At 42.2% G+C, this 27,230-nt stretch overlaps 1 protein-coding gene across 1 annotated transcript in view; it reads right to left on the bottom strand.

The window, feature by feature from the left end:
- The window catches only part of LOC134347747 (secretin receptor-like), an 87,563-nt gene that overhangs the window by 32,543 nt on the left and 27,790 nt on the right, over nucleotides 1–27,230 (bottom strand). The window contains exons 3-5 of the mRNA XM_063050153.1: nucleotides 8,443–8,550; nucleotides 5,430–5,533; nucleotides 1,392–1,489 (exon numbers count right to left, since the gene is read on the bottom strand). Coding sequence (XP_062906223.1) covers nucleotides 1,392–1,489; nucleotides 5,430–5,533; nucleotides 8,443–8,550 — 310 coding nt within the window. The remainder of the gene's footprint in view (nucleotides 1–1,391; nucleotides 1,490–5,429; nucleotides 5,534–8,442; nucleotides 8,551–27,230) is intronic.

The following is a 27,230-nucleotide window of genomic DNA, read 5'->3' as shown; positions in this document are numbered from 1 at the left end:
AATCCAACGTGGACCTTCTTGGCCTCAACACTAAACAGGACAATGACTCTAAAAGTACACTGACAGAACAACTATGGAGTGGCCTCAAATGAAGAAAATTGATGTCCTTGAGTAGCCCTGTCAGAGACCTGACCTTAACCTGATCGAACATCTCTAGCAAGACCTCAAGATTGCTGTCCATTGCTGCTAACCAACTAACCTTGTACAGCTTGAGCAATTTTGCAAGGAGAAATAAGCAAATCCTGCCCCGTCACATTGTGTAAAGTTGATGGAGATTTATTCAAAACATTACTGGCTGTAATAGTGGCGAGGGGTGGTTCAATTAACTACTGAGCAAAGGGGGTTGAATTCTTTTGAAATGCTGATGCTTCAGTTTTTGAATTTTTAGTTTTCATGCTTTACAAATTTCCCTGTTTTTGGGATTTACTATGAAAAAAGGAGCATGTGATTCACAAATAAGAATTCTCAGTTAAATTGACCAAAATCCCCAGTTGTAAAGCTCATTTAAGTGAACAAAGGGTTGGAGGCTGAATACTTTTACAAGACCCTCTAGATATGTGGTGGGGAGTATATTGACTGACTGTATCACAGCCTGGTATGGAAACACTAATGCCCTTGAACAGAAAATCCTATAAAAAGTAGTGGATACAGTCCAGTCCATCACGGGTAAAGCCCTCCCAACCATCGAGCACATCTACATGAAGCATTCTCGCAGGAAAGCAGCATCCATCATCGGGGACATCTACCACCCAGGTCATGCTCTCTTCTCGCTGCTGCCATCGGGAAGAAGGTACAGGAGCCTCAGGACCACATCACCAAGTTCAAGAGCAGTTATTACTCCTCAATCATCAGGCTCTTGAACCAATGGGGATAACTTCACTCAACTTCACTTACCCCATCTTTGAAATGTTCCCACATTAATTGCTTATTTAATTATTATTATTATTTATTTCTTTTTGTTGTCTTTTGCACACTGGTGAACACCCAAGTTGAAGCGATCTTTCATTGATTCTGTCATGATTATCATTCCCTGGATTTCCAGCATCTACAGAATCCCTTGTGTTTATTGAATTTTGGATGTCAGTTTAGAGGATGCATGAGTGGGGTTCGTATATTTATTTAGAGATACAGTGAGGAATAAGCCCTTCAGGCCCTTCGATCACCCTGACAATTCTTATTAACCCTAACTTTATCACGGGACAATTTGCAATGACCATTTAACCTACCCTTGTTCTGAGGAACTCACAAAATGTCATGGGTAATCGTTAGGGAGGTAACTATCACCAATCAAAATGTTCATGTCCATCGAAATAGCCAAAACCATTGGCTCATTCATAGTCATGCACCAATACATTCTAGCAGACAAGTAAACACAGAAGATTGATACTCACCTCAATAATCCAATAATTGCTACTGCAATGGACAAGGATACTAAGGATGTACTGTATCCTACTGTATACATGATCTTCATATTCATATAGTTTGCAGTCTTTGTAAAAATATAAATAAATAATATTATAAAATACATTTAACATCAGACAAGATAAAGAATTAAAAAGAGGTGGGGGGGGGTGGTCACATTATTGATCGGGGTAAATGTCACAGGGGACATCCTGTGAGGTAATATGGTCGGAGATCAGGTATAAGAAAGATGCAACCAATAATGATGGGATCATACAATAGACCTTCAAATAGTCCATGGGAGATAGAGGAACAGCTATGAAGACATATTATGAAAGGATTTAAAAGTCACAGGGTAGTTGTAGCAAGTACCTTTAATTTCCCCAAATATTGACTGGGACTCCACTGTTGCCAGAAACTTAGACTGGGCATGAAGTTATAGAAAGGTTTCTTAAGCAGTAAGCTTGTAGGTGATAACAAAAATTGATGGAATAGTGGATAGTGAGGAAGATTAACAAAGGAATCAGCAGGACATAGATCAGGTGGAAATGTAGGCAGAGAAATTCTAGATGGAGTTTAACCTGGACAAGCGTGAGGTGTTGCACTTTGGAAGGCCAAATATAAGAGAAAGGTATACGGTACTGTACATGGCAGCACCCTCAGGAACACAGATGTTCACAAGGATCTCACGGTGTAAATACACAACTACACGAAAGGCCCAAATCAAATAGACAGGGTGGTAAAGGTGGTCTATGTGCTCAGGGTGTTGAATATAAAAGTCATACTGTAGTTGTATAAAAGATTGGTTAGGCTGCGTTTGGAATATTATGTGCAGTCCTGCCATGATGTCCAGTCCTTTGGAAAGGGTGCAGAGGAGCTTCACCAAGATGTTTCCTGGATTCGAGACTATGAGCTACAAGAAGAGATTGGACAGACTTGGATCGTTGTCCTTGGAGTGTTGGAGGCTGAGATGTGACCTGGCAGAAGTATATAAAATTATGAGAGACAAAGACAGGGGCAATAATCAGTGTCTTTTTCAAAGCATAGAAATATCAAATACTAGAGAATATAGTTTTAAGCTGAGGGGAGTCAGCTTAAGGTTTTTTTAAACAGTGAAAGATAAGTGCCCGGATTGTGTTGCCTGGGGAAGTGCTAGAAGCAAAAACAATAACAATATTTAAGACACATTTAACAGACGCATGAACAGGCAGGGGACAGAGGTGTACAGACAACGTATAGGTCAATGTACTGTTTAAATTAACATAATGGTTTGCACAGCCATTGTAGGCCGAAGGATCTGCTCCTGTGCCATGATGTTCCATCTTTTATGTTCGATATCACTGGCTCATGGTTCAAATGATTTAGCTAACTATATAATTGATTTAATCACTCATGCAAAATTTTAAACTCTATTAATAAAATGTAAATGCCAGCAATGTTGACCGAGCTCCTCCATCCATTCACTCTGGAATATTTGCTCTTTTGCATCAACACACTGTCTCCTGGAGGAACTCAGCAGGTTGTACAGCCCCAGTGAAAGCAAAGAAACAGTCTCCATTCCGGGATGAAACCCTGCACCAGGACTGAGAATCGAGATGCAGTATGGCCAGCATAGAGAGAGAGAGAGGGCAGGGAGTTGACTGATGGACTGAGAAGAGGTCGGAGATGACAGGCAGGGGAGGTGAGCATGGACAGAGCTGGGAGACCATGGCAGGAGAATAATAGATGGAGGCAGACAAAGTGAGAGAGGAAATAGAAAAAAATCAACAGGTGGAGCAAGGTGAGGAGAGGAGTGTGTGAAGATGAAAGACAGTTATTGGACAGCAATAAACAGCAATACAAAATGCTACCCGAGCTGGATTTAGATAAGTAGAAGCGGTGAAAGTCGAGGAGAAGGGAGAGGTGAGTGGCTACTGGAGCCAGCTGAGGGACGGGGGAAGGTGGAGGGAAACCTGTGTGTGATGTTGGTAGTTGGAGCCAGGAGGGGGAAGGGGAAAAAACTGGTTGCAGGGAGGCTGGGAGGAGGGTGGAATAAGAGACAAAAATTGGAGGACTGGAGGATCACAGGCAGCAGGAAACTAAGGGGGTGGTGGGAGAGGGAATAAGAGGGGGCAAGGTTAAACTTAAAACTAGAAAACTCAATATTCATGTCATTGGGTTGTACACTACCCAGGGGAATATAAGGTTATGGTCCTCTTGTTTGCATTAGGTTTCATTTCAGCAGTAGAGAAGGCCAGGGGAGACAGGAGAATGTGGGATTGAGAAAAAAAAAGCTGACATGGTCTGCAAATGGGTGCTTGGAATGGTCATGGTGAACCAAGCATACAGTAGTTGTTCTGCAAAGCAGCCACCAAGTCTTGTAACACACATCAAAGTTGCTGGTGAACGCAGCAGGCCAGGCAGCATCTATAGGAAGAGGCGCAGTCGACGTTTCAGGCCGAGACCCTTCGTCAGGACTAACTGAAGGAAGAGTGAGTAAGGGATTTGAAAGCTGGAGGGGGAGGGGGATATGCAAAATGGTAGGAGAAGACAGGAGGGGGAGGGATAGAGCCGAGAGCTGGACAGGTGATAGGCAGAAGGGGATACGAGAGGATCATGGGACAGGAGGTCCGGGAAGAAAGACGGGGGGGGGGTGACCCAGAGGATGGGCAAGAGGTATATTCAGAGGGACAGAGAGAGAAAAAGGAGAGTGAGAGAAAGAATGTGTGCATAAAAAAGAGTAACAGATGGGGTACGAGGGGGAGGTGGGGCCTAGCGGAAGTTAGAGAAGTCAATGTTCATGCCATCAGGTTGGAGGCTACCCATACGGAATATAAGGTGTTGTTCCTCCAACCTGAGTGTGGCTTCATCTTTACAGTCGAGGAGGCCGTGGATAGACATGTCAGAATGGGAATGGGATGTGGAATTAAAATGTGTGGCCACTGGGAGATCCTGCTTTCTCTGGCGGACAGAGCGTAGATGTTCAGCAAAGCGGTCTCCCAGTCTGCGTCGGGTCTCACCAATATATAAAAGGCCACATCGGGAGCACCGGACACAGTATATCACCCCAAATCTTGTGCTTGGTCTCGCTGAGGTAGAGGAGGCCACACCGGGAGCACCGAATGCAGTAGGCAAGATTGGAGAAGATGCATGTGAATCTTTGTCTTACCTTGACGGACTGTTTACATCCCCGGATGGTGGTGAGGGAGAAGGTGAAAGGAGAAGTGTAATACCTACGCAAGGATGGGGAAAAGAGCAGAGGGTAAGATGGGTTGTGGGTTTGGTGGGATGAATGGACTAGGGTGTCATGGAGGGAGTGGTTCCTGTTGAAGGAGAAAGGGGTGGGGTTGAAAAGGTGTCATGGGATCACTTTATACCAGGTGTAAATGAAGCTGGATGTGGAGATGCATAGGGTGAACGGTAGGGATGAGGGTCCTCTCTTTTCTATCTCAAACAGGGGTTCCCAACCTTTTTTAATACCATGGATCAATACCATTAAGCAAGCGGTCCATAGACCCCAGGTTGGGAACCCCTGATTTAGAAGGAGGCAGTGTAAGAAGTATGAGAAAACAGAGGAGATGTGAGATTAGGCTCCATCAATCACAGAAGAAGGGAAGCTATACTTCTTGAAAAAGGAGGACATTTCAGATATCCTGGAATAGAAAGACTCATCTTAAGAGCATGTGTGGCAGAGATGGAGAAACTGAGAGAGCAGAATGACAATCTTACAAGAAAAAGGACGGGAAGAGGCACAGTCTAGGTAGCTGTGGGAGTTGGTGGGTTTATAATAAATATCAGTGGATAGTTTGTCCCCTGATGTAGAAAAGGGAAAGAAGTATTAGAAATGGTCCCATAAATCTGACAGCAGGGCGGAAGTTGGCAGTAAAGGTGATAAAATTGAGGAGTTCCATACAGGTGCAAGACGCAGCACCAATGCAGTCAGGAAAGTAATGAGAAATAATTGGGGAGGGGTATAGGATGAGGTTTGGAACAGGGACTGTTGCATGTCGCCAACAAGAAGACAAGCATTTGTATTTCTGCAATCTCACCTTGACGTCACTTGTGGTATCATTCACATCATATCCACAAGCTGCTTTGTATCCAGGGAATGTATCTGACCAACCTTCACTCGTACAGTTTCGGTAAAGGAAGCCTGGCAAAATTTGTAAACAGAACTCGATCAGCCTCAGAATCAGATTTAATATCATCAGCAAATTTGTTGACTTTGCAGCAGTAGTACAATGTGATACATGATAAATAAACAAAAAAACTGAATTACAGTAAGTATATCTATGCCTATTAAAAAGTTAAATTCAAATAACTAGTGCAAAATAAAAACAAAAAAAAAAGAATTCAGGCAGTGTTTATGAGTTCAGGTCTTCCAAGACTTTAAAATAAGATATCAAAAATACCATCTGCCGCTGGCTACCCAAAGGATCGTTCCATTTTACTCATGAAGTCCTGATGAAGGGTCTCGGCCCAAACCATCAGCTGTTTACTCTTTTCCGCAGATACTGCTTGGCTTGCAGAGTTCCTCCAGCATTTTGTGTGTGTTGCTCTGGATTTCCCACATCGGCAGATTTTCTCATGTTTGGGAGAAAGATACTATATTACTAGGCTTTTCCCACTGGGGTTGGGTACGACTACAACTAGAGGTCATGGGTTAAGGGTGAAAGGTGAAAAGTTTAAGGGGGATGTGAGGGGAAACATGTGCACTCAGAGGGTTGGGAGAGTGTGGAACAAGCTACCGGCACAGGTGGTGCATGTGAACTTGATTTCAATGTTTAAGAGTAAGTTCGGATGGGTACATGGATGGTAGGTGTATGGAGGGCTATGGTCCTGATGGAGGTTGTTGGGAGTAGGCAGTTTAGATGGCTTGGCACAGACTAGATGGGCCAAAGGACTTGTTTCAGTCCTGTACTTTTCTATGACTCTATGTATTAATTCCCCAGGGTCCCCAGACAATCTGCCAAATATTGCTAATATTATTAAAATTAGCTTTGATGTGCTGAAGGCATTTACGCCTGTAAATAAGCAGAGTGTGTATTCATATCACAGAAAGAAACAAGCACATAATCTAAACTAGAACTTGACTATAAAATTGAAGGAGTGCCTTTCTATTGGAAGTGGAGCATTTCAGAAACAACATTAAACGGAAGTTCCATCTGCTCTGTCACATAGACATCAGCTTCAATAGAAGCAAAGGGTCAAATCTTTCAATGTTCTGGTCAACTTTTATCTCTCAGTTTAACATCTGAAAAAGTCAAGCTTATTATTAATTTGCTTGTTCTTTGTTGGCATAATGTGCAAACTGCCTGTCATGTTTCCAAATACTGAAACTTATTAAGTAGCTCCACTATTAATGATGTTCAGATACATCACAAGATGTACTGGTGCACATTATCAGTGATGCAGCCTGGGGTCATTGGGTGTTTCAAGTCTTTCAACATCAGACACCAACACCCAGGCAGCACAGCCAGGGTTGATCAGACCCTGGCTTGTGTCCCAGCAGCATTGGTCCACGGGTCACACCTCTTGATCCATAGCCATCTGGAGGCTCGCTCAGCAGCCTCTGTGACGGTCCTGCTGGCTCTTCTATTTGCAGCCCCATAATGCCAAGGAGAGGGTAGGTTCTTCACAGCAAGCAGCCAGAAAAACCTCCACACCCCACCTCCATAGGCTCGCATTGTGACCCCCCTCCCCCATCTCTGGCATTGCTCTAACCCCTCCTGGTACTTTGCTTTCCTACACTCAATCCGGTCTTCCCAAGGAACTGTTAGTTCTGCCATGACACCATGGTTCCATCTACCATGACTGAGAGCTCATCACCATGAGATCATGAAATTTGTTGTCTAAATAAACATTCATTAGAGAAATAGTTAATTTTTTTTATCTTTGACAATAATAAACCAGTTTACCGAGGAACAAGTCATGAGTGTGATAAAATACACACCATTTGCACGGGTTAGTACAGTTCCGACAACCCTCAAGAAATTCAATACCATTGCTTGAGTATTCCTTCTACCGTCAGCACACAATAAAGTTCAAAGTTCAAGCTTAATTGTCACTCAACTATACATGAATACTCATGAATACAGCCGAACGAAACAGCGTTACTCCAGGCACAAGGTGCAACACACCTACCAACAGATAACACAAAGCACATACAGTATGAGATACCAGTGAAATACAGTCACACAAAACAATATATCCAAGATGCTGAGTCCATGAATGTTGCAGAAATCTGCTAACACAATACAGCTTGTCTTCTGCCAAGCAAGCACTGGGGGCTGCACTGACTCCAGCTTTTTGACCAATTTGCAAAAGGTATTTGAATAGGTTGTTGGATCAGTTATAGTGACTCTGCTGGTTTCTGACTAAGGTGACTTCTACTTCTTGTCTGTATTTGAGCTGTTGTCAACAGCAGTTGTCAGAGGCATTCCATCACAAACACAAGAGATTCTGCAGATGCTGGAAATCCAGAACAACACACACAAAATGCTGGAGGAACTCGGTAGGTCAGGCAACATCTATGGAAATAAACAGTCAATATCTTGGGCCAAGACCCCTTTTTAGGATTGAAAGAGGGAGGGGAAGACATCAGGATAAAAAGGTAGGCGAGGGGAAGGAGGCAAGCTAGAAGGTGAGAGGTGAAGCCAGGTGGGTGAGAAAGGTCAAGGGCTGGAGAGGAAGGGATTTGATAGGAGAGAACAGTGGATCATAGGGGAAAGGGAAGGAGGAGAGGCACCTGGAGAGGTGATAGGCAGGTGAGAAGAGGTAAAAAGCCAAAGTGGGGGCCAGAAGAAGAGGAGATCGGGAGGGAATTTTTTTAACCAGAAGGAGAAATTGATATTCATACTATCAGCTTGGAATTCAATCATATTGTTCCACTTTTAAGGTGTAGTAATGAAACAGAAACTATAAGAACATTGTAAAATTTATCTCGAAAGGAAAAAGTATTTGTTCAGAAGAAAATATGAAAATAAATTCGATTTCTCATTTAATACCTTGAGATGAAACTTCAGTTTAAAAAATGAGAGTTATTTGCCATTTTTTTTTTACCTTCTTTATGAGTCAAAAGATAAATCACCTTGGGACAAGGTACAGCAACAGTCTTTCCCAATGAGGAGGAGGGCCAGCACGTCATGTTGTCCCACATTCCATCACACTCTGGCGTAATAGAAACAGAAACAGAGAACAAATGCTTAGACCAAATGGTGTTCTTAAACAATAAACATAGTTCACCAGTGCTTGTTTTCTCTTTAAATCCTCCACTACAAACATATTAATATCTTAAAGAATAAATCTAGTTCACCTATGATTGTCCACCTACAGTAAACTAAGTTTCCACATTTAATGATTGTAAAATTTCTATCCATTCCAATTATTCTAATTTGTATTAGGAATACCTGATGTCTTAACATATTAAAAATAATTCTTTCCCCTGAGAAGATATTACTTATGCAATGAGTTTGAGAACTAAAACAGGATTTATGGTGTTTGAATGAACAATGAAAGTCAGAAGAACCGGTCCAAATAATTCAAGCAGAGAATTTGAAAAGATGAAACTTCCCTGTGATCTTTTTCGGTGCATATGGTTTTCACTTGCACCTATACTCTGAGCTTAGCCTGAATCCACCTAGATGTGATAAAACTTATTGGAGATATCAGAGCAGGACAACCCAGGCTCTTGTTTAAAGTTTATAAAGACTGAAAAATATGTCACAAATAAATTACAGTATGAAAAACCATTGAAAAAATTAAAAGATATTACAAGAAACTGCCAAAAATCGTAAGACTCAAATACTTACATTCTATACACTAATAGGAGCCATGTGCAATATTATACAGTTTTAATCCTCCACAATAACTGCAACTTTGACTCATATCAGAATCAGAATTAATATCACCAGCATATGTCATGAAGTTTGTTAACTTTGTGGCAGGAGTATAATGCAATACATAATAGAGAGCAAAAATGTGAATTACAGCAAGTATATATTTATATATAAAGTAGTTAAATTAAGTATGTAGTACAAAAAAAAAGTAGTGAGGTAGTATTCATGGGTTCAATGTCCAGTCAGAAATCAGACGGCAGAGGGGAAGAAGCTGTTCCTGAATCATTGAGTGTGTGCCTTCAGGCTTCTGCACCTCCTTCCTGATGGTAGCGATGAGATCAAGGCACGTCTTGGGTGGATGGGGGCCCTTAATGAAGGACGCCACCTTTTTGAGGCAGCGCTCCTTGAAGATGTCTGGATACAGTGGAGTCTAGTGCCCATGCTGGAGCTGATTAAGTTTACAACTCTCGGCAGCTTAATTCAATCCTGTGCAGTAGCCCACCACCCCCCCCCCCCATACCAGACTGTGATCCAGCCAGTTAGAATGTGCTCCATGGTAACATCTGTCAAAATTTGTGAGCGTTTTTGGTGCCATGCCAAATCCCCTCAAAGTCCTAATGAAATATAGGCACTGTCTTGCATTCTTTATGGCTGTATCAATATGTTGGGTCCAGAGTAAAAAAATTGGATCACTCAAAGAAGGCTTAAAAAAGTAATTTCAGTAAATTAAACTACAAAGTTTAAATTTTTTAAGATTAAAAAAATTGCGGAACTGGAGCCAAATTTGTAAAGAGTACTTTGGAAAAATAAAGGTATTAATTCTTTTTTGGATTTATTTAAAGAAGATAGATTGATGTCTTTTGAACAATTAATTGATAGATATTCTCTTTCATACTCACACTTTCTGCAATACCTTCAAGTTAGACATTTTTTACAAAAATATTTAAGTAATTTTCCTTACATATTGGAGGCTGATCTGTTAGATACTATTATGAGTATGAATCCTTTGATTAAGGATTCTGTTGGAAGAATTTATAATTTATTATTACAATGGGATAAGCGTCCTTTATCTAAGATTAAACAGGATTGGGAAAAGGAACTTAATTTGACTTTTATGTTGGAGGATTGGATGCGGATTTTGAAGTTGGTTAACTCTTCTTCAATTTGTGCTAACCATTCATTGATTCAATTTAAAATTGTACATCATTATCATTTGACAAAGGAGAGACTTTCTAAAATCTTTCAATGTTGATAGTCATTGTGATAGATGTAAAACTGAGATAGCTACACTGACACATATGTTTTGGTCTTGTTCAATATTGGAATAGTTCTGGAAGTCGGTTTTTTCAATAATTTCTAAAGCACTTAAAATTAATTTACAACCTAATAAATTAACTGTGCTTTTTGGAATAATTCCTCAAAATATTCATGGTATTTCTGTGTCTGACCAACATGTTATTGTATTTGTTACATTGATAGCTAGGAGGGCCATTTTGTTGAAGTGGAAGGATACATCAGCTCCCACTTTGTCACAATGGTTCTCTCAAGTGATGCTATGTCTTAGTTTGGAGAAAATTAGAAGTCGAATCTTTGAACCTTTATTTGATTTTGAGAAAAGATGGGGCTCATTTGCTCGTTATTATCATTTGAGTTAATTTATATAATTTTTCCATGATCTAATTGTAAATTTTTTAGTATATTTTCTTTTCTTGCTGGCAGTTTGATGTTTACTTTTAGAAGCTTTTTGTATGACGCATGGCTCCGGGGTTGTACACCTAATGGGTTCTTTTTTTTTCTCACTTTTCTGCTTAGTAGGTTTTTTTTGTTATCACAAAATTTTTTTTCAATCTTTAAGATAATGTCTTTTTTGAGACATTGTAAGTGTTATTACTTCAATGTACTCATGTTATTTTTGCTGTATAATATAACAATAAAAAGATTTGAAAAGAAATACAGTATGTTGGGTCCAGGTTAGATCCTCAGGGATATTGAAACCCAGAAACTTGAACCTCACCTTAATTTTGTCTCTGAAAGCACACACAGAGTGATTGTCCAAAGGATCTCACCAATCCCCAATTGTACAGTCAATCACCCCTGTCACAATTCTCTTGCAAACAGTACATTTATTTTAAATATTATGCAAAGTTTAAAGCAAATTTATTATCAAAGGACATACATGTCACCGTATACAACCCTGAGATTCATTTGCTTGCAGGTATTCACAGTAAATACAAGAAATGTTGAATTTAAAACCAATGTTCCCTCAACCTATGGACTCACTTTCATGGACTTTTCATCTCACGTTCTCAGAATTTATTGCTTATATATTTATATTATTGTTTCTTCTTTTTGCATTTGCAAAGTTTGTTGTCTTCTGCACAACAGGGACAAACAGCCAATGTGCAGAAAACAACAATCTTCATAAATACAAAAGAAAACAAAATAATAATAAATAAATAAGCAATAAGGGTCAAGATCATGAGACAATGAGTCCTTGGAAGTAAGTCTATAGTCTTCTGCGGATAGATTTTAACATGTTTCATTCAGTGCATCAGTCCTTTTAAAGGTCTTTTGCATTTGCTTAAGTTTCATCTGAATCCTCCTTATCTGACAGTACTGATAATTTGATCATTGCAACCCTGCCTCTGTTGTGCAATCTCCTTCCTGTCTGCTTGCTGTAAATCCATTAACTGATTGATTTAAAAATTTCATTCCAAATATTATTAGCACAACAAGAATGTTTCAAAGGGAAAAGTGTGATTTTGCCATCATTCTGAAATTTTACCGATGACTCCTACGTTAAAGGCTGGTGGACAGAAAAACATTAGCTGCAACCACCTTTGTGATTTTTTTTGTTGGCACTGCCTGAGCTTGGAGAAGTACACCATGGTCAAATTTCAAATCCATCCTGATTATGAACATTTTCCTTCAGTTCAAAGCTTGTTCTAAAATTAATCAGAGCTTCATAGTTTCTCTCAGCACACTGTAATCATTTTAAATCAATTTTGTATCGAAGTTGGTTACTGTTATGTTTTGTAGCTTCAAAACATTAAACTAATTCAAAGGAAGACATTAGAGTCTGAAATGTGGGAAAGGGCTCCGTCCACTCGGGCAGAGGAGAAGTGGAGATCAGGAGGAAGGAAGACATTTTAAAGTGACTGGTGCAGAAAGTCCTACCATCAGAAGAAATGCAGCGGGGACAGGGAAACTGGGGGAAATGCAAAGGGAAATATTGGGTCAGGAGAGGATTTTGATGGCACAGTGATGTGGGCTCCCTATTGTATAGGGATAGACTAATTAGGAACATAGTCATGTTCATGCACCATGGCTACACAGAGTCTATCATCAAAACTTTGGTGAAAATCAATATTGGTACCTGGCTGGAAGCCCGAGAAGAGTTTATTTTTCCAATAACTTTCCCAGTACTGATGTCAGGCTCAATAGCCTGTCTTATTCTTGGTTTATTCTTGGAGCCTTTCTTAAACATTGGAACGACATTAGCTATCATCCAATCGTCCAACATCTCACCTGTGGCAAAGGATGCTTTAAATAACTCTGCTAGGGCCCTTGTAATTTCTGCAATAGTATCCAAGGGAACACCTTGCCAGGTACTGGGGAGTTACCCACTCTAATTTGCCTCAAGACACCAAACACCGCCTCCTCTGTAATCTGTATGTAGCCCCCACCCCCCCCCCGGCCACCCTCAGGGTCGCTCGGCTCGCTGTCGTCTAGGGAAACAGCCTCGGCCCCGCCAAACTGGATAATTCGTTTGTGTGGATGCTGTGTGATGTACCCCACCCCGCCCAAATAACAGACAATACACCAGATACGATTAAATGATTTACAGTTTATAGATATTACTAGAACTATATAATTAAGAGAGAATAAAATATAAAAGGAAAATAAAAGGCGCCACACTTATCAAAGTTCAATCTCTTCGTGCACAAAACAGTTGGAGCTCAAGGACCACCTTGACCGGCCGCCTGGGACCAACAACGGTGGTCGACCAGACGCTCCACACAAGTCCATCTCCGTCTCCTCTCCTCGCTGAACGCCCCTCTCGGGTTCTGACCCCCTTAGCGAACATCACAGCACCTGGTCCATCCTCGGTCTCGCTCTCCCGCCTTCTGCCCCAAAACCCCGTGCATACAGTATCTTCAAATACACCAAAACCATAACAACTATCCCAATTGGTTAATAGCACCCTCTTATCACCCTCTAAACCACAACAAGCTGCTAGCGCAAACTTTCTCTGCATTCCCCACATTAGCATAACAAAGACACCATTTTAATTAGCCTCCTCAGTGACATAAAAGTCGAAACCCCCTTACATGTATATGGTCTTTGACCTTGCTGCTGCATTTCCTGACATCTTTAGACTCCGTGTCCATCTCCTGAGTAAATACAGAAGCAAAAAATCCATTTAAGATCTCTCCATCTCATTTGGCTCCATGCACATATTCCCACTGTGATCTTCCAGAGGAACAATTTTGTCCCTTGCTATCTTTTTGCACTTAATATAGCTATAGAAGCCCTTAGGATTCGCCTTCACCTTGTCTGCCACAGCAGCTTCATGCCTTTTTTTAGTGCTTCTAATTTCCTTTTTAAGTGTTCTCTTGCATTTCTTATACTCTTCAGGTGCTTCATTTGTTCCTACCTGCCTATACCTACTTGGCATCTCCTTTTTCTTAACCAAGGCCTCAATATCTCTTGAAAACCAAGGTTCCATAAACCTGTTATCCTTCCTTTTTATTCTGACAGGAACATACAAACTCTGTATTCTCAAAGTTACACTTTTGAAGGCTTTTGAAGACCAAGTACACCTTTGCTAGAAAACAGCCTGCCCCAATTCACAAATGCCAGATCCTTTCTAATACCACCAAAATTGGCCTTTCTCCAATTTAGAACCTCATCCTGCAGACCAGACTTATCTTCTTGCATATTTATGGCATTGTGGTCACTGGATGCAAAGTGTTCCCCTACACAAACATCTGTCACCTGCCCTGTCGCACTCCCTAATGAGAGATCTAGTATCGCACTCTTTCTAGTACAGTCTTCGATGTACTGTTTAAGGAAACATTCCTGAACGTATTGGATGACCTCTTTCTTATCCAACCATTTTAAAATATGGGAGTCCCAGTCAATATGTGGAAAGTTAAAATCACCTATTATCACAACGTTATGTTTCTTGCAACAGTCTGTAATCGCTCTACAAATTTGTTCCCATAAATCCCACGGACTGTTTGATAATATAATCCCGTTAACATCGTCATACCTTTATATTCCTCAGTTCTACCCTAAAATCCTCATTAGATGAGCTCTCAAGTCTGTCCTGACTCAGCAGTGCTGTGATATTTTCCCTGACTTGTAAAGTCATCACTCCCCCCTTTAACCCCTCCTGCTCTATCACGTCAGAAACAATGGAACCCCAGAACAAGGAGCTGCCAGCCCTGCCCTTTCTGCAGCCACGTCTCACTAATGGCTACAGTGTCATAATTCCACTTGCTGATCCAAACCCTAATCTCATCCACCTTTCCTACAATATTCCTTGCATTGATATACAATGGATCCCAGTTAATTGTGGCACATCAGGACCAATACATTTTGGCCCAATTAAGCTGCTGCCCCAATTAGCCAAAGTTCCATGGAAATAGTTAAAACGGTATAAAAAAGACAAACTACCGTTTAACTGAGTAACAAATAGCACACTTAAATGAAATATAGAATAAATTAGAACACTACCAAAACCTCTGCAGTACTATAAAATACTATAAAGGATGATAATGTGTTCTCTTGGACCTTACGGGAGGCAAGTGCAGAAATTGCCGGGGCCCCAGCTGAGATATTTAAATCACCCTTAGTGACAGGGGCGGTGACAGAGGATTGGAGGATAGCCAATGATGTTCTGCTGTTTGAAAAGGGCTTTAATCAGAAACCACGAAATTATAGGCCAGTGAGTCTGACATCAGTTGTGAGTAAGTTATTGGAAGGTGTTCTAAGGGATCAAGTATATAAGTATTTGGATAGACATAGACTGATTAAGGATAGTCAGCATGGCTTCATGGATGGTAGGTCATGTCTAGCCAATCTTATAGTTTTTTGAGGAAGTTACCAGGAAAGTGGATGAAGGCAAGGCAGTGGATGGTGTCTATATGGACTCCAGTAAGGCATTTCACAAGGTCCTACATGGGAATCTGGTCAAGAAGATTCACTTGTTTGGCATTCAGGATGAGATAGTAAATTGAATTAGACATTAGCTTTGTGAGAAAAGCCAGAGAGTGGTCATAGAGGGTTGTCTCTCTGACTGGAGGTCTGTGACTAGTGGAGTGCCACAGGGATCAGAGCTGGGTCCATTGTTGTTTGTCATCTATATCAATGATCTGGATGATGTGGTTAACTGGATCAGCACATTTGCAGATGCCACCAAGATTGGGGATGTAGTGGACAGTGAGGAAAGTTATCATGGCTTGCAGCGGGATCTGCATCAACTGGAAAAATAGGCTTAAAAATGGCAAATAGAATTTAATGCGGACGAGTGTGAGGTTTTGCAATTAGGTAGGACCAACCAGGTTCACTGTCTTACACAGTGAACAGTAGGGCACTGGGAAGTGTGGTAGAACAAGGGAAATCTGGGAATACAGGTCTATCATTTGTTGAAAGTGACATCACAGATAGATAGGGTCATAAAGAAAGCTTTTGGGGTATCTGCCTTCATAAATCAATGTGTTGAGTACAGAAGATGAGATGTTATGAAGTTGCACAAGATACTGGTGAGGCCTAATTTGGAATATTGTGTGCAGTTCTGGTCACCTATCTACAGGAGAGGTGTAAACAAAGTTGAAAGAGTGGAGAGAAAATTTACAGGGATATTGCCGGGTCTGAGGGACCTGAGTTATAAGGAAAGGTTGAATAGGTTAGGACTGTATTCTTTAGAACATAGAAGATTGAGAGGAGATTTGATAGATGCATACAAAATTATGAGGGGTGTAGAGTAAATGCAAGCAGGCTTTTTCCACTGAGGTTGGGTGGGACTACAGCCTGAGGTCATGGGTTAAGGGTGAAAGGTGAGAAGTTTAATGGGAAAGTAACGGGAAACTTCTTCACTCAGAGGGTCATGAGTGTGTGGAATGAGTTGTCCACAAAAGCTCGATTTCAATGTTTGCATATTAGTTTCTAATAGTTATTGACAGAGAAATTCATTCAGCATACGCTGATTTGTTGTTTTGATTGACTGTAAATAAAAAAAATCAGCATGGACACCTAGCGCATCCTCTAAATCATTTTTATTGTAACATTCAAGATGATTGTCAATACTTTCAAATTCTTTGTAGTTCCTAACTTGTTGAAGTAGTGAAACCATTTCATTTTCACTCCTGGCCATTTCTGGCATGTCCAAGCCTCAATGCTTGAAACTGCAGTGAGCAAAACTGTTCCGAATTGTCTTACCGCTTATTTCTTGCCAACAGAAATCACTGATTTTTGAACAGAGAAACATGTAACTGACACTATTTAATAACTGTTCGCTCCAATCACTGTCTAGTGTCTAATGGCCACACTACTGCACGCGACTGACGCTAGTTAGAAACTATTCAGCAACAGTCTCCTGTCCCAATTAAGCAACATAGTGTCCCAAATAAACAAAGGGAATCCCAACTATTTTCTTATTAGATTTTGTTCTTTATTTGTCCCAAATAAGTAGCTGCCCAATTAACCTAAATCCACTGTGTATACAACTCAGAACATCAGTCACACAATGCTCAACCTTTCGATTCCTGACTTTGTATGAAGGCTTATCATCTTTCTCCACAACCACTCCTCTATTTGCTCTGGCACTCTGGCACTCTGGTCCCCATCCCCCTGCATCTCACCCACCCACCCCGTGTAGCACTACCAAGCCTCCCGCAGGGATATTAGTCCCCCTCCATCTCAGGTGCAAACTGTTCCATCTGTCCCACCTTCCCCAGTAATCCAAAGATCTGAATCTGAATCAGAATCAAGTTTATTATCACCAGCATGTGTCGTGAAATTTTTTAACTTCGCAGCAGCAGTTCAATGCAATATATGATAATAGAGAAAGAAGAAATAAATAAATAAATAAATCGCGGTAATTATATCTACATATATTGAATAGATTGGAAATAGTGCAAAAACAGAAATAATATATTTTTTTTACAAAGTGAGGTACTGTTCAAAGGTTCAATGTCCATTTAGGAATCCTATAGCAGAGGGGAAGAAGCTGTTCCTGAATCACTGAGTGTGTGCCTTCTGGCTTCTGTACCTCTTTCCTGATGGTAACAATGGCAAGAGGGCATGCCCTGGCAGATGAAAGTCCTTACTAATGGACGTTGCTTTTCTGAGGCACCACAGCTTGAAGATGTCTTGGAGGCTAGTACCCAAGATGGAGCTGACTAATTTTACGACTTTCTATAGCTTCTTTCAGTCCTGTGCAGTAGCCCCTCCCATATCAGACAGTGATGCAGCCTGTCAGAATGCTCTCCACGGTACATCTATAGAAGATTTTGAGTGTACTTGTTGACATGCCAAATCTCTTCAAACTCCTGATGAAGTATAGCCGCTGTCTTGCCTTCTTTATATTTGCATCGATATGTCGGGACCAGGTTAGATCCTCAGAGTGTCACCCAGCAACATGAAATAAGTCACACTCTCCACTTCTGATCCCTCTATGAGGATTGGTTTGTGTTCACTCGTCTTATCCTTCCTAAAGTCAACAATCAGTTCTTTTGTCATACATTGAGTGCCAGGTTGTTGCTGCGACACCACTCAGCTAGCTGGTATATCTCACTCCTGTACTCTCCCTCATCTCCATCCTAGGTTTCACCAACAATATTAGAATCAGCAAATTTATAGATCGTATTTGAACCATCTAGCCATATAGTCATGGTATTTTTTTTATTAAGTGCAATCGTGAACAATAGCCAGATCAGAAATGCTGATCAAGTCAGCTAGTTCCCAAAGAGAACTCTGATAGGCCAATCAGATGGTTCACTGCTGCTCAGAGAACACGCACGAGGGTCGCTAGCCCCTGTACCCCAGAAACACAGCTGAGCGATGCGGCAGAGGTACGTGCTGTGCATGACCTGATCTGAAAGCATCATGTTAACTCATAACAGATCGTGTTCACAGTGGAACAGCTTAGTCAAGGATGGGGTGATCAGCACAGCTGGACAAATTATACTTCCACTACCCTGGCATAGAGAGAGTAGAGCAGTGGGCTAAGCACACACCCTTGAGGTGTGCCAGTGAGGGGATAATATTATCACCAATCCACGCAAATTGTACTCTTCCAGTTAGGAAGATGAGGATTAAATTGCAGAGGGTAGTACAGCCCTCTCTTCTGCATCACTTCCTCAGTCATATGTTAAACTTTCTGGTCTTACTAGCAGGTGAGGTAGGTATTAATTCTGAGGTCACAACCCTGGCGGTCCTGTCCTTTAACTTAGCACCCAACTCCCTGAACTCACTCTGCAGGACCTTGTCACTCTTCCTACCTATGTCATTGGTAGCTACATGGACCACAACTTCTGGCTGCTCACCCTCCCACTTAGGAATGCTGAGAACTTGATCCAAGATGTCCCTAAACACGGCATTTGGGAGGCAGCAAACCATCTTGTTCTCATCCACAGAACCTCCAGATGTTCCCCTGTCACTACAGTTTGCCTCTTCTCCTCACTTCCTCGCTACGCCACTGAGCCAGATTCAGTGCCAGGGATCTGACTGCTATGGCTTTCCACTGCTAGGTTATCCCATTACTGTGAGAACATTGTATTTTGGATCTCTTTTGTATAATAAATCCATGTATTTTACATTTCCACAATGATATGAGTAATAATGATCGAATTTTATTTGCTTTTCAATATACTTAATTATTCCACAACATGGTAACTATGGATTTAAAGATGTATAAAATTATCCTTGTACAGAAAAAAGCTATGCTCACTTATATTAAAGCTTGCATGAAAATCGTCCATTGTTTCGTTGATGTGGTCCAGTGCTTCACAGATCAATATAAACTCATGTTGCCGTTTGTAAAAGGATGATTAATCAAACGCTTTCTGTGCACTCACTGACTCTATTTATTGTGGTTGCGAAAATGATCTTTCCAGTTAAGCTGTTATGGAGTATCTAGATAGCATCCGTTTATGAATTACTTAGCCAACTGCAGGCAAGGTTCAGACACCACTTCTTGAATGGGGGGGGGGGGAGTGGGGAGCATTGTACAAACTTACAGTATTGAATGCCAAATCAGTTTATTGCCGGAGACTTGGGTGGTGGAGTAAGGATGGTTCTTACAGGGGTAGTACCCTTGTAACCTTTCACTCCTCAGGTAATTTCATCGCAGCTGATCCTTAATCTATTCTAAAACTTTTTTAAAATGTATTTAGGACTGTAAAGCTACCAGGTGCCATAAACTTTCCACCCAGTACGTCACGGGTAAAGCCCTCCCAACCATTGAGCACATCTACGTGAAACACTGTTGTAGGAAAGCAGCATCCATCATCAGAGATCCTCACCACCCCGCCAATGCTCCTTTCTCACTGTTGCCATCAGGTAGAAGGTACAAGAGCCTCAGGACTCACACGACCAGCTTCAACAACAGTTACTACCCCTCAACCATCAGGCTCTTGAATAGAAGGGGATAATTACACTCACTTGTCTATTCATTGAGATGTTCCCACAACATCTTTATCTCATTATCTCATTATCTCATGTTTTTGTTATTTATTCCCATTCATTTATATTTGTCTTGTACAGTTTGTTGCCTTCTGCACTCTGGCTGATCTTTCATTGATCTTGTTATAGTCACTATTCTATTGATTTGCTGAGTATGCCTGTAGAAAATTGAATCTCAGGGTTATATATGGTGACATATATGTAATCTGATAATAAATTTTGCTTTAAACTTTGAAGTTTGATATGACTTCCGACATTCACTGGCAGTGTCAGAAAAGTCAAAATACATGATCACCAACAGTAAGCAGAAAGCATGGCCGTACCTCTATCTCCTTAGGAGTTTGTGGATATTCGGCATGATATCTAAAACTTTGACAAACCTCTATATGAAGTGAATATCGACTGGTTGCATCACAGCCTGGTGTGGAAACACCATTGCCCTTGAACAGAAAGTCTTACAAAAAGTAGTAGATATGGCCTAGTCTATCATGGAGAAAGCCGTCCCCACCATTGAGGACATCTACATAAAATGCTGTTGCAGGAAAGCAGCATCCATCATCAGGGACCCCCACCACCCAGGACATGCTCTCTTTGCACTGCTGCCATCAGGACTTACACCACTAGTCACACACCAGGAACAGTCATTACCCCTCAACCATCAGGCTCTTGAACCAAAGGGGATAACGTCACTCAACTTCACTTGTCCCACCATTGAAATGTTCCCAGAACCTATGAACTCATTTTCAAGGATGCCATCTCATGTTCTCAATAGTTTTTGCTTATTTATTTATTAGTATTATTTCTTTATTTTTGTATTTGCACAGCTTGCTGTCTTTTGCACACTGGTTGAACGTTGAACGCACAAGCTGGTGCAGTGTTTCATTGATTTTGCTATTATTCTGTAGATTTATTGATGATGTCTGGAAGAAAATGAATCTCAGGGTTGTATATGGTGACGTATATGTGCTTTGATAATAAATTTACTTTGAACTTTTAAAGTCACAGATCATTGATATTGCAATGACAATCAGAGAATATGTCAACTAAGCACCGAAAGAAAAGACCGCAGATATCTGGCTCCTGTAAGTAAAATGTAATGATAAGTTTCATGGGATATAGCTGGTTGCTCAGCTGGATCAGATAATGAGCAAATCACCTAATAGGTCTGAGGTTCAAGCTGAGGTCCATAATTTCTTAAAAGTTTTCTGCCAGCATGTTGTGTGAGAGTGCTGGAATCCGGGGTTCCAACCTTTCTTGTGCCACGGACCCCTACCATTAACGAATGGACCCCAGGCTGGAATTATAATTGATGATATTGTAGTTAGCAGAGGCAGATCAGATGGTGTACTTCCCTGAGAATGTTGACTTCTTGCAGTCTTGCAGGGGTGAAGCACCAACACTCACATGATAAATATTTGCTTGTGTATTTGACAAGATAATATGATGTAATACTCATTTTCATCATCCTCAACCAGGGCACTGAGTTCATTTCTGATCAGCTGAAGGAAATGCGTTGTGCATTATGTGGACGATGTAGTCATTTCACTGGGCAAATGCAAGTATATTGAATGATGTCTGTTGAATTCACTGTTGGCAGGGGTCTTTCCAAACAATGAGAAGTTAGTGACAAAGATTAGAGTTTTGTGCTGTCACAGATGAATCTACAATCACAGGTACAATGGCCCACCATCACAGTACTGTACAAAAGCCTTAGGCATGTATATATAGCTAGGATGATTAAGACTTTTGCACAGTACTATATTTATCAACGTGGAGCAGAGAGCGAGTTTGTAAATCTGGCCGGAGCAAAGGATGTTGGGAATGGCAAGTGTGGAGCACCATGGGAGGGGTATGGGACAGGTGGCAGAGAAGGAGTGCCGGGGCGGGGTGGTGGGGGGAAGGGGAGGCATGGGATTGGACACACTCAGCCCTGAGACACTAGGCAAGGTTACTTGATTCCAAACATTTGGTTTATTGAATCAGAATCAGAATCAGATTCTCTCTGGTACTTCCTGCTCCCTCTCCTTTCCCTTCTCCTTTTCCCAACCATGAATCCCCTCTCTCTACCCTCTTCCCACTCTCAGTCCATAACAGAGACCCATATTAGAATCAGGTTTATCATCACTCACATATGTCATGAATTTTTTTTTGGCAGCAGCAGTACAGTGCAATACGTAAAGTTACTACAGTACTGTGCAAAAGTCTTAAGCACCCTAGCTACAGTATGTATATGCACCTAAGACTTTTGCACAGTACTGTATCTCTCTTATGAACTTATACACATTTATCAGGTCTCCCCTCAACCTCCACTGCTCCAGACAAACCAAGAGAAGTTTATCCAACCTCTTCTTATAGCACATGCTGTCTAATCCAGGCAGCATCCTCGTAAACTACTTTTGCACCCTCTCTAAATCTTCGACATCCTTAATGGAGTAATCGGAACTGAATGCATTAATCATAACAAACTGCAGCATAAGAAGGAGAAGAAGAAGGATAAGAAGAAGGAGTCTGAGAGTCTGAGTGGGAGTGCCGAGAAAGAGATTTTTGAAATTTTCGTTATTTTTTTTCTCCAACGGCTTTCTGAGAGGCGGGACTGCGCAGGCGTGTGACGTCGGGCAGTGCAGCGCGGCAGATTTAAAAGGGCAGACATCCTGCTTCGGGTTTGATTCGAAGAAGGAGTCTGAGAGTCTGAGTGGGAGTGCCGAGAAAGAGATTTTTGAAATTTTCGTTATTTTTTTTCTCCAACGGCTTTCTGAGAGGCGGGACTGCGCAGGCGTGTGACGTCGGGCAGTGCAGCACAGCAGATTTAAAAGGAACAAAGCCTCATAGAGCGGGCAGCGTAGTTTGCGGGCTGCGGAGTGAGCCGGGAGCAGAGTGAAGACTTAAGGGCTTCGGCTCACCGGGCTTAGGCGGAAGTGGGCGAGGCGAGGAAGGTTTGACATTCATTTTCTGTTGCTATTTGAGGAGAGGGGCATTATGACTGTGAGGGCAGTTTGCTGTTCTCGGTGTCGGATGTGGGAGGCCCTGGAGTCTCCAAGCCTCCCGGACGTCTACATCTGCGCCAAGTGCATCGAGATGCAGCTCCTAAGAGACCGCGTTACGGAACTGGAGCTGCAGCTCGATGACCTTCGTCTGGTCAGGGAGAGCGAGGAGGTGATAGAGAGGAGTGGAAGGCAGGTGGTCACGCCGGGGCCACGGGAGGCAGACAAGTGGGTCACGGTTAGGAGGGGGAAGGGGAAAAGGCAGGTGATGGGGAGTACCCCGGTGGCTGTGCCCCTTAACAACAGGTACTCCTGTTTGAGTACTGTTGGAGGGGACAGCTTACCCGGGGGAAGCGACAGTGGCCCTGCCTCCGGCACAGAGTCTGGCCCTGTAGCTCAGAAGGGTAGGGCAAGGAAGAGGAGGGCAGTTGTGATAGGGGACTCGATAGTAAGGGGGTCAGATAGGCGATTCTGTGGACGCAGTCCAGAGACCCGGATGGTAGTTTGCCTCCCTGGTACCAGGGTCCGGGATATTTCTGATCGTGTCCAAGATATCCTGAAGTGGGAGGGTGAGGAGCCAGAGGTCGTGGTACATATAGGTACCAATGACATAGGTAGGAAAAGGGATGAGGTCCTGAAAGAAGAATATAGGGAGCTAGGAAGGGAGTTGAGAAAAAGGACCGCAAAGGTAGTAATCTCGGGATTACTGCCTGTGCCACGCGACAGTGAGAGTAGGAATGCGATGAGGTGGAGGATAAATGCGTGGCTGAGGGATTGGAGCAGGGGGCAGGGATTCAAGTTTTTGGATCATTGGGACCTCTTTTGGTGCAGGCGTGACCTGTACAAAAAGGACGGGTTACACTTGAATCCTAGGAGGACCAATATCCTGGCAGGGAGATTAGCGGGGGCTACTGAGGTGACTTTAAACTAGAATGGTTGGGGGGTGGGAATCAAATTAAAGAGGCTAGGCATGAGGAGGTTAGTTCACAACAGAGGGATGGAAACCAGTGCAGAGAGACAGAGGGGTGTCAAGTGAGCATAGAAGCAAAAAGTACAAAGGAGAACAGTAAAAGTGGCAGGCCGACAAATCCAGGGCAAGCATTAAAAAGGGCTAAGAGAGTTGTAAAAGAGCGCCTGAAGGCTTTATGTGTCAATGCAAGGAGCATTCGTAATAAGGTGGATGAATTGAAAGTGCAGATTGTTATTAATGATTATGATATAGTTGGGATCACAGAGACATGGCTCCAGGGCGACCAGGGATGGGAGCTCAACGTTCAGGGATATTCAATATTCAGGAGGGATAGACATGAAGGAAGGGGAGGTGGGGTGGCGTTGCTGGTTAAAGGAGAGATTAACACAATAGAAAGGAAGGACATAAGCCGGGAAGATGTGGAATCGATATGGGTAGAGCTGCGTAACACTAAGGGGCAGAAGACGCTGGTGGGAGTTGTGTACAGGCCACCTAACAGTAGTAGTGAGGTCGGAGATGGTATTAAACAGGAAATTAGAAATGTGTGCAATAAAGGAACAGCAGTTATAATGGGTGACTTCAATCTACATGTAGACTGGGTGAACCAAATTGGTAAAGGTGCTGAGGAAGAGGATTTCTTGGAATGTATGCGGGATGGTTTTTTGAACCAACATGTCGAGGAACCGACTAGAGAGCAGGCTATTCTGGACTGGGTTTTGAGCAATGAGGAAGGGTTAATTAGCGATCTTGTCGTGAGAGGCCCCTTGGGTAAGAGTGACCATAATATGGTGGAATTCTTCATTAACATGGAGAGTGACATAGTTAATTCAGAAACAAAGGTTCTGAACTTAAAGAGGGGTAACTTTGAAGGTATGAGACGTGAATTAGCTAAGATAGACTGGCAAATGACACTTAAAGGATTGACGGTGGATATGCAATGGCAAGCATTTAAAGGTTGCATGGATGAACTACAACAATTGTTCATCCCAGTTTGGCAAAAGAATAAATCAAGGAAGGTAGTGCACCCATGGCTGACAAGAGAAATTAGGGATAGTATCAATTCCAAAGAAAAGTGGCTCACCTGAGGACTGGGAGAAATTCAGAGTTCAGCAGAGGAGGACAAAGGGCTTAATTAGGAAGGGGAAAAAAGATTATGAGAGAAAACTGGCAGAGAACATAAAAACGGACTGTAAAAGATTTTATAGATATGTAAAAAGGAAAAGACTGGTAAAGACAAATGTAGGTCCCCTACAGACAAAAACAGGTGAATTGATTATGGGGAGCAAGGACATGGCAGGCCAATTGAATAATTACTTTGGTTCTGTCTTCACTAAGGAGGACATAAGTAATCTTCCAGAAATAGTAAGGGACAGAGGGTCCAGTGAGATGGAGGAACTGAGTGAAATACATGTTAGTAGGGAAGTGGTGTTAGGTAAATTGAAGGGATTGAAGGCAGATAAATCCCCAGGGCCAGATGGTCTGCATCCCAGAGTGCTTAAGGAAGTAGCCCAAGAAATAGTGGATGCATTAGTGATAATTTTTCAAAACTCGTTAGATTCTGGACTAGTTCCTGAGGATTGGAGGGTGGCTAATGTAACCCCACTTTTTAAAAAAGGAGGGAGAGAGAAACCGGGGAATTATAGGCCGGTTAGCCTAACGTCGGTGGTGGGGAAACTGCTGGAGTCAGTTATCAAGGATGTGATAACAGCACATTTGGAAAGCGGTGAAATGATCGGACAAAGTCAGCATGGATTTGTGAAAGGAAAATCATGTCTGACGAATCTCATAGAATTTTTTGAGGATGTAACTAGTAGAGTGGATAGGGGAGAACCAGTGGATGTGGTATATTTGGATTTTCAAAAGGCTTTTGACAAGGTCCCACACAGGAGATTAGTGTGCAAACTTAAAGCACACGGTATTGGGGGTAAGGTATTGGTGTGGGTGGAGAATTGGTTAGCAGACAGGAAGCAAAGAGTGGGAATAAACGGGACCTTTTCAGAATGGCAGGCGGTGACTAGTGGGGTACCGCAAGGCTCAGTGCTGGGACCCCAGTTGTTTACAATATATATTAATGACTTGGATGAGGGAATTAAATGCAGCATCTCCAAGTTTGCGGATGACACGAAGCTGGGTGGCAGTGTTAGCAGTGAGGAGGATGCTAAGAGGATGCAGGGTGACTTGGATAGGTTGGGTGAGTGGGCAAACTCATGGCAGATGCAATTTAATGTGGCTAAATGTGAAGTTATCCACTTTGGTGGCAAAAATAGGAAAACAGATTATTATCTGAATGGTGGCCGATTAGGAAAAGGGGAGGTGCAACGAGACCTGGGTGTCATTATACACCAGTCATTGAAAGTGGGCATGCAGGTACAGCAGGCGGTGAAAAAGGCGAATGGTATGCTGGCATTTATAGCGAGAGGATTCGAGTACAGGAGCAGGGAGGTACTACTGCAGTTGTACAAGGCCTTGGTGAGACCACACCTGGAGTATTGTGTGCAGTTTTGGTCCCCTAATCTGAGGAAAGACATCTTTGCCATAGAGGGAGTACAAAGAAGGTTCACCAGATTGATTCCTGGGATGGCAGGTCTTTCATATGAAGAAAGACTGGATGAACTGGGCTTGTACTCGTTGGAATTTAGAAGATTGAGGGGGGATCTGATTGAAACGTATAAGATCCTAAAGGGATTGGACAGGCTAGATGCGGGAAGATTGTTCCCGATGTTAGGGAGGTCCAGAACGAGGGGTCACAGTTTGAGGATAGAGGGGAAGCCTTTTAGGACCGAGATTAGGAAAAACTTCTTCACACAGAGAGTGGTGAATCTGTGGAATTCTCTGCCACAGCAAACTGTTGAGGCCAGTTCATTGGCTATGTTTAAGAGGGAGTTAGATATGGCCCTTGTGGCTACAGGGGTCAGGGGGTATGGAGGGAAGGCTGGGTTCTGAGTTGGATGATCAGCCATGATCATAATAAATGGCGGTGCAGGCTCGAAGGGCCGAATGGCCTACTCCTGCACCTATTTTCTATGTTTCTATAACCTAATGACTCTATAACACAGTTCCTCAACGCACAAAGGGAAGCACTTCTTACAATTCTATCAACCACTTTCAGGGATCTAAGGACTTGGACCCCAAGATCCCTTTTCACAACCACATTGTTAAGGTTCTTGCCGTTAACAGTGTACTGTCTCATTACATTTGATCTCCTGAAGTGCAACTCTTTACATTTGACCAGGTTAAACTCCACCTGATATTTCTCTGTCCATTTCTGCAAAAGATCTAAATCCCAATGTATTTTTTGCCAGTCTTTTACTCTACCCACAACACCACCAATATTCCTATCATCTGTAAACCTGGTAAAGCCCCCATATA

Source organism: Mobula hypostoma, chromosome 6 (assembly GCF_963921235.1).
Source record: "Mobula hypostoma chromosome 6, sMobHyp1.1, whole genome shotgun sequence".
Taxonomy (NCBI): Eukaryota; Metazoa; Chordata; class Chondrichthyes; order Myliobatiformes; family Myliobatidae; genus Mobula; species Mobula hypostoma.
Note: the sequence above shows the minus strand (reverse complement) of the source record. Positions and strands in the feature narration are given on the sequence as shown.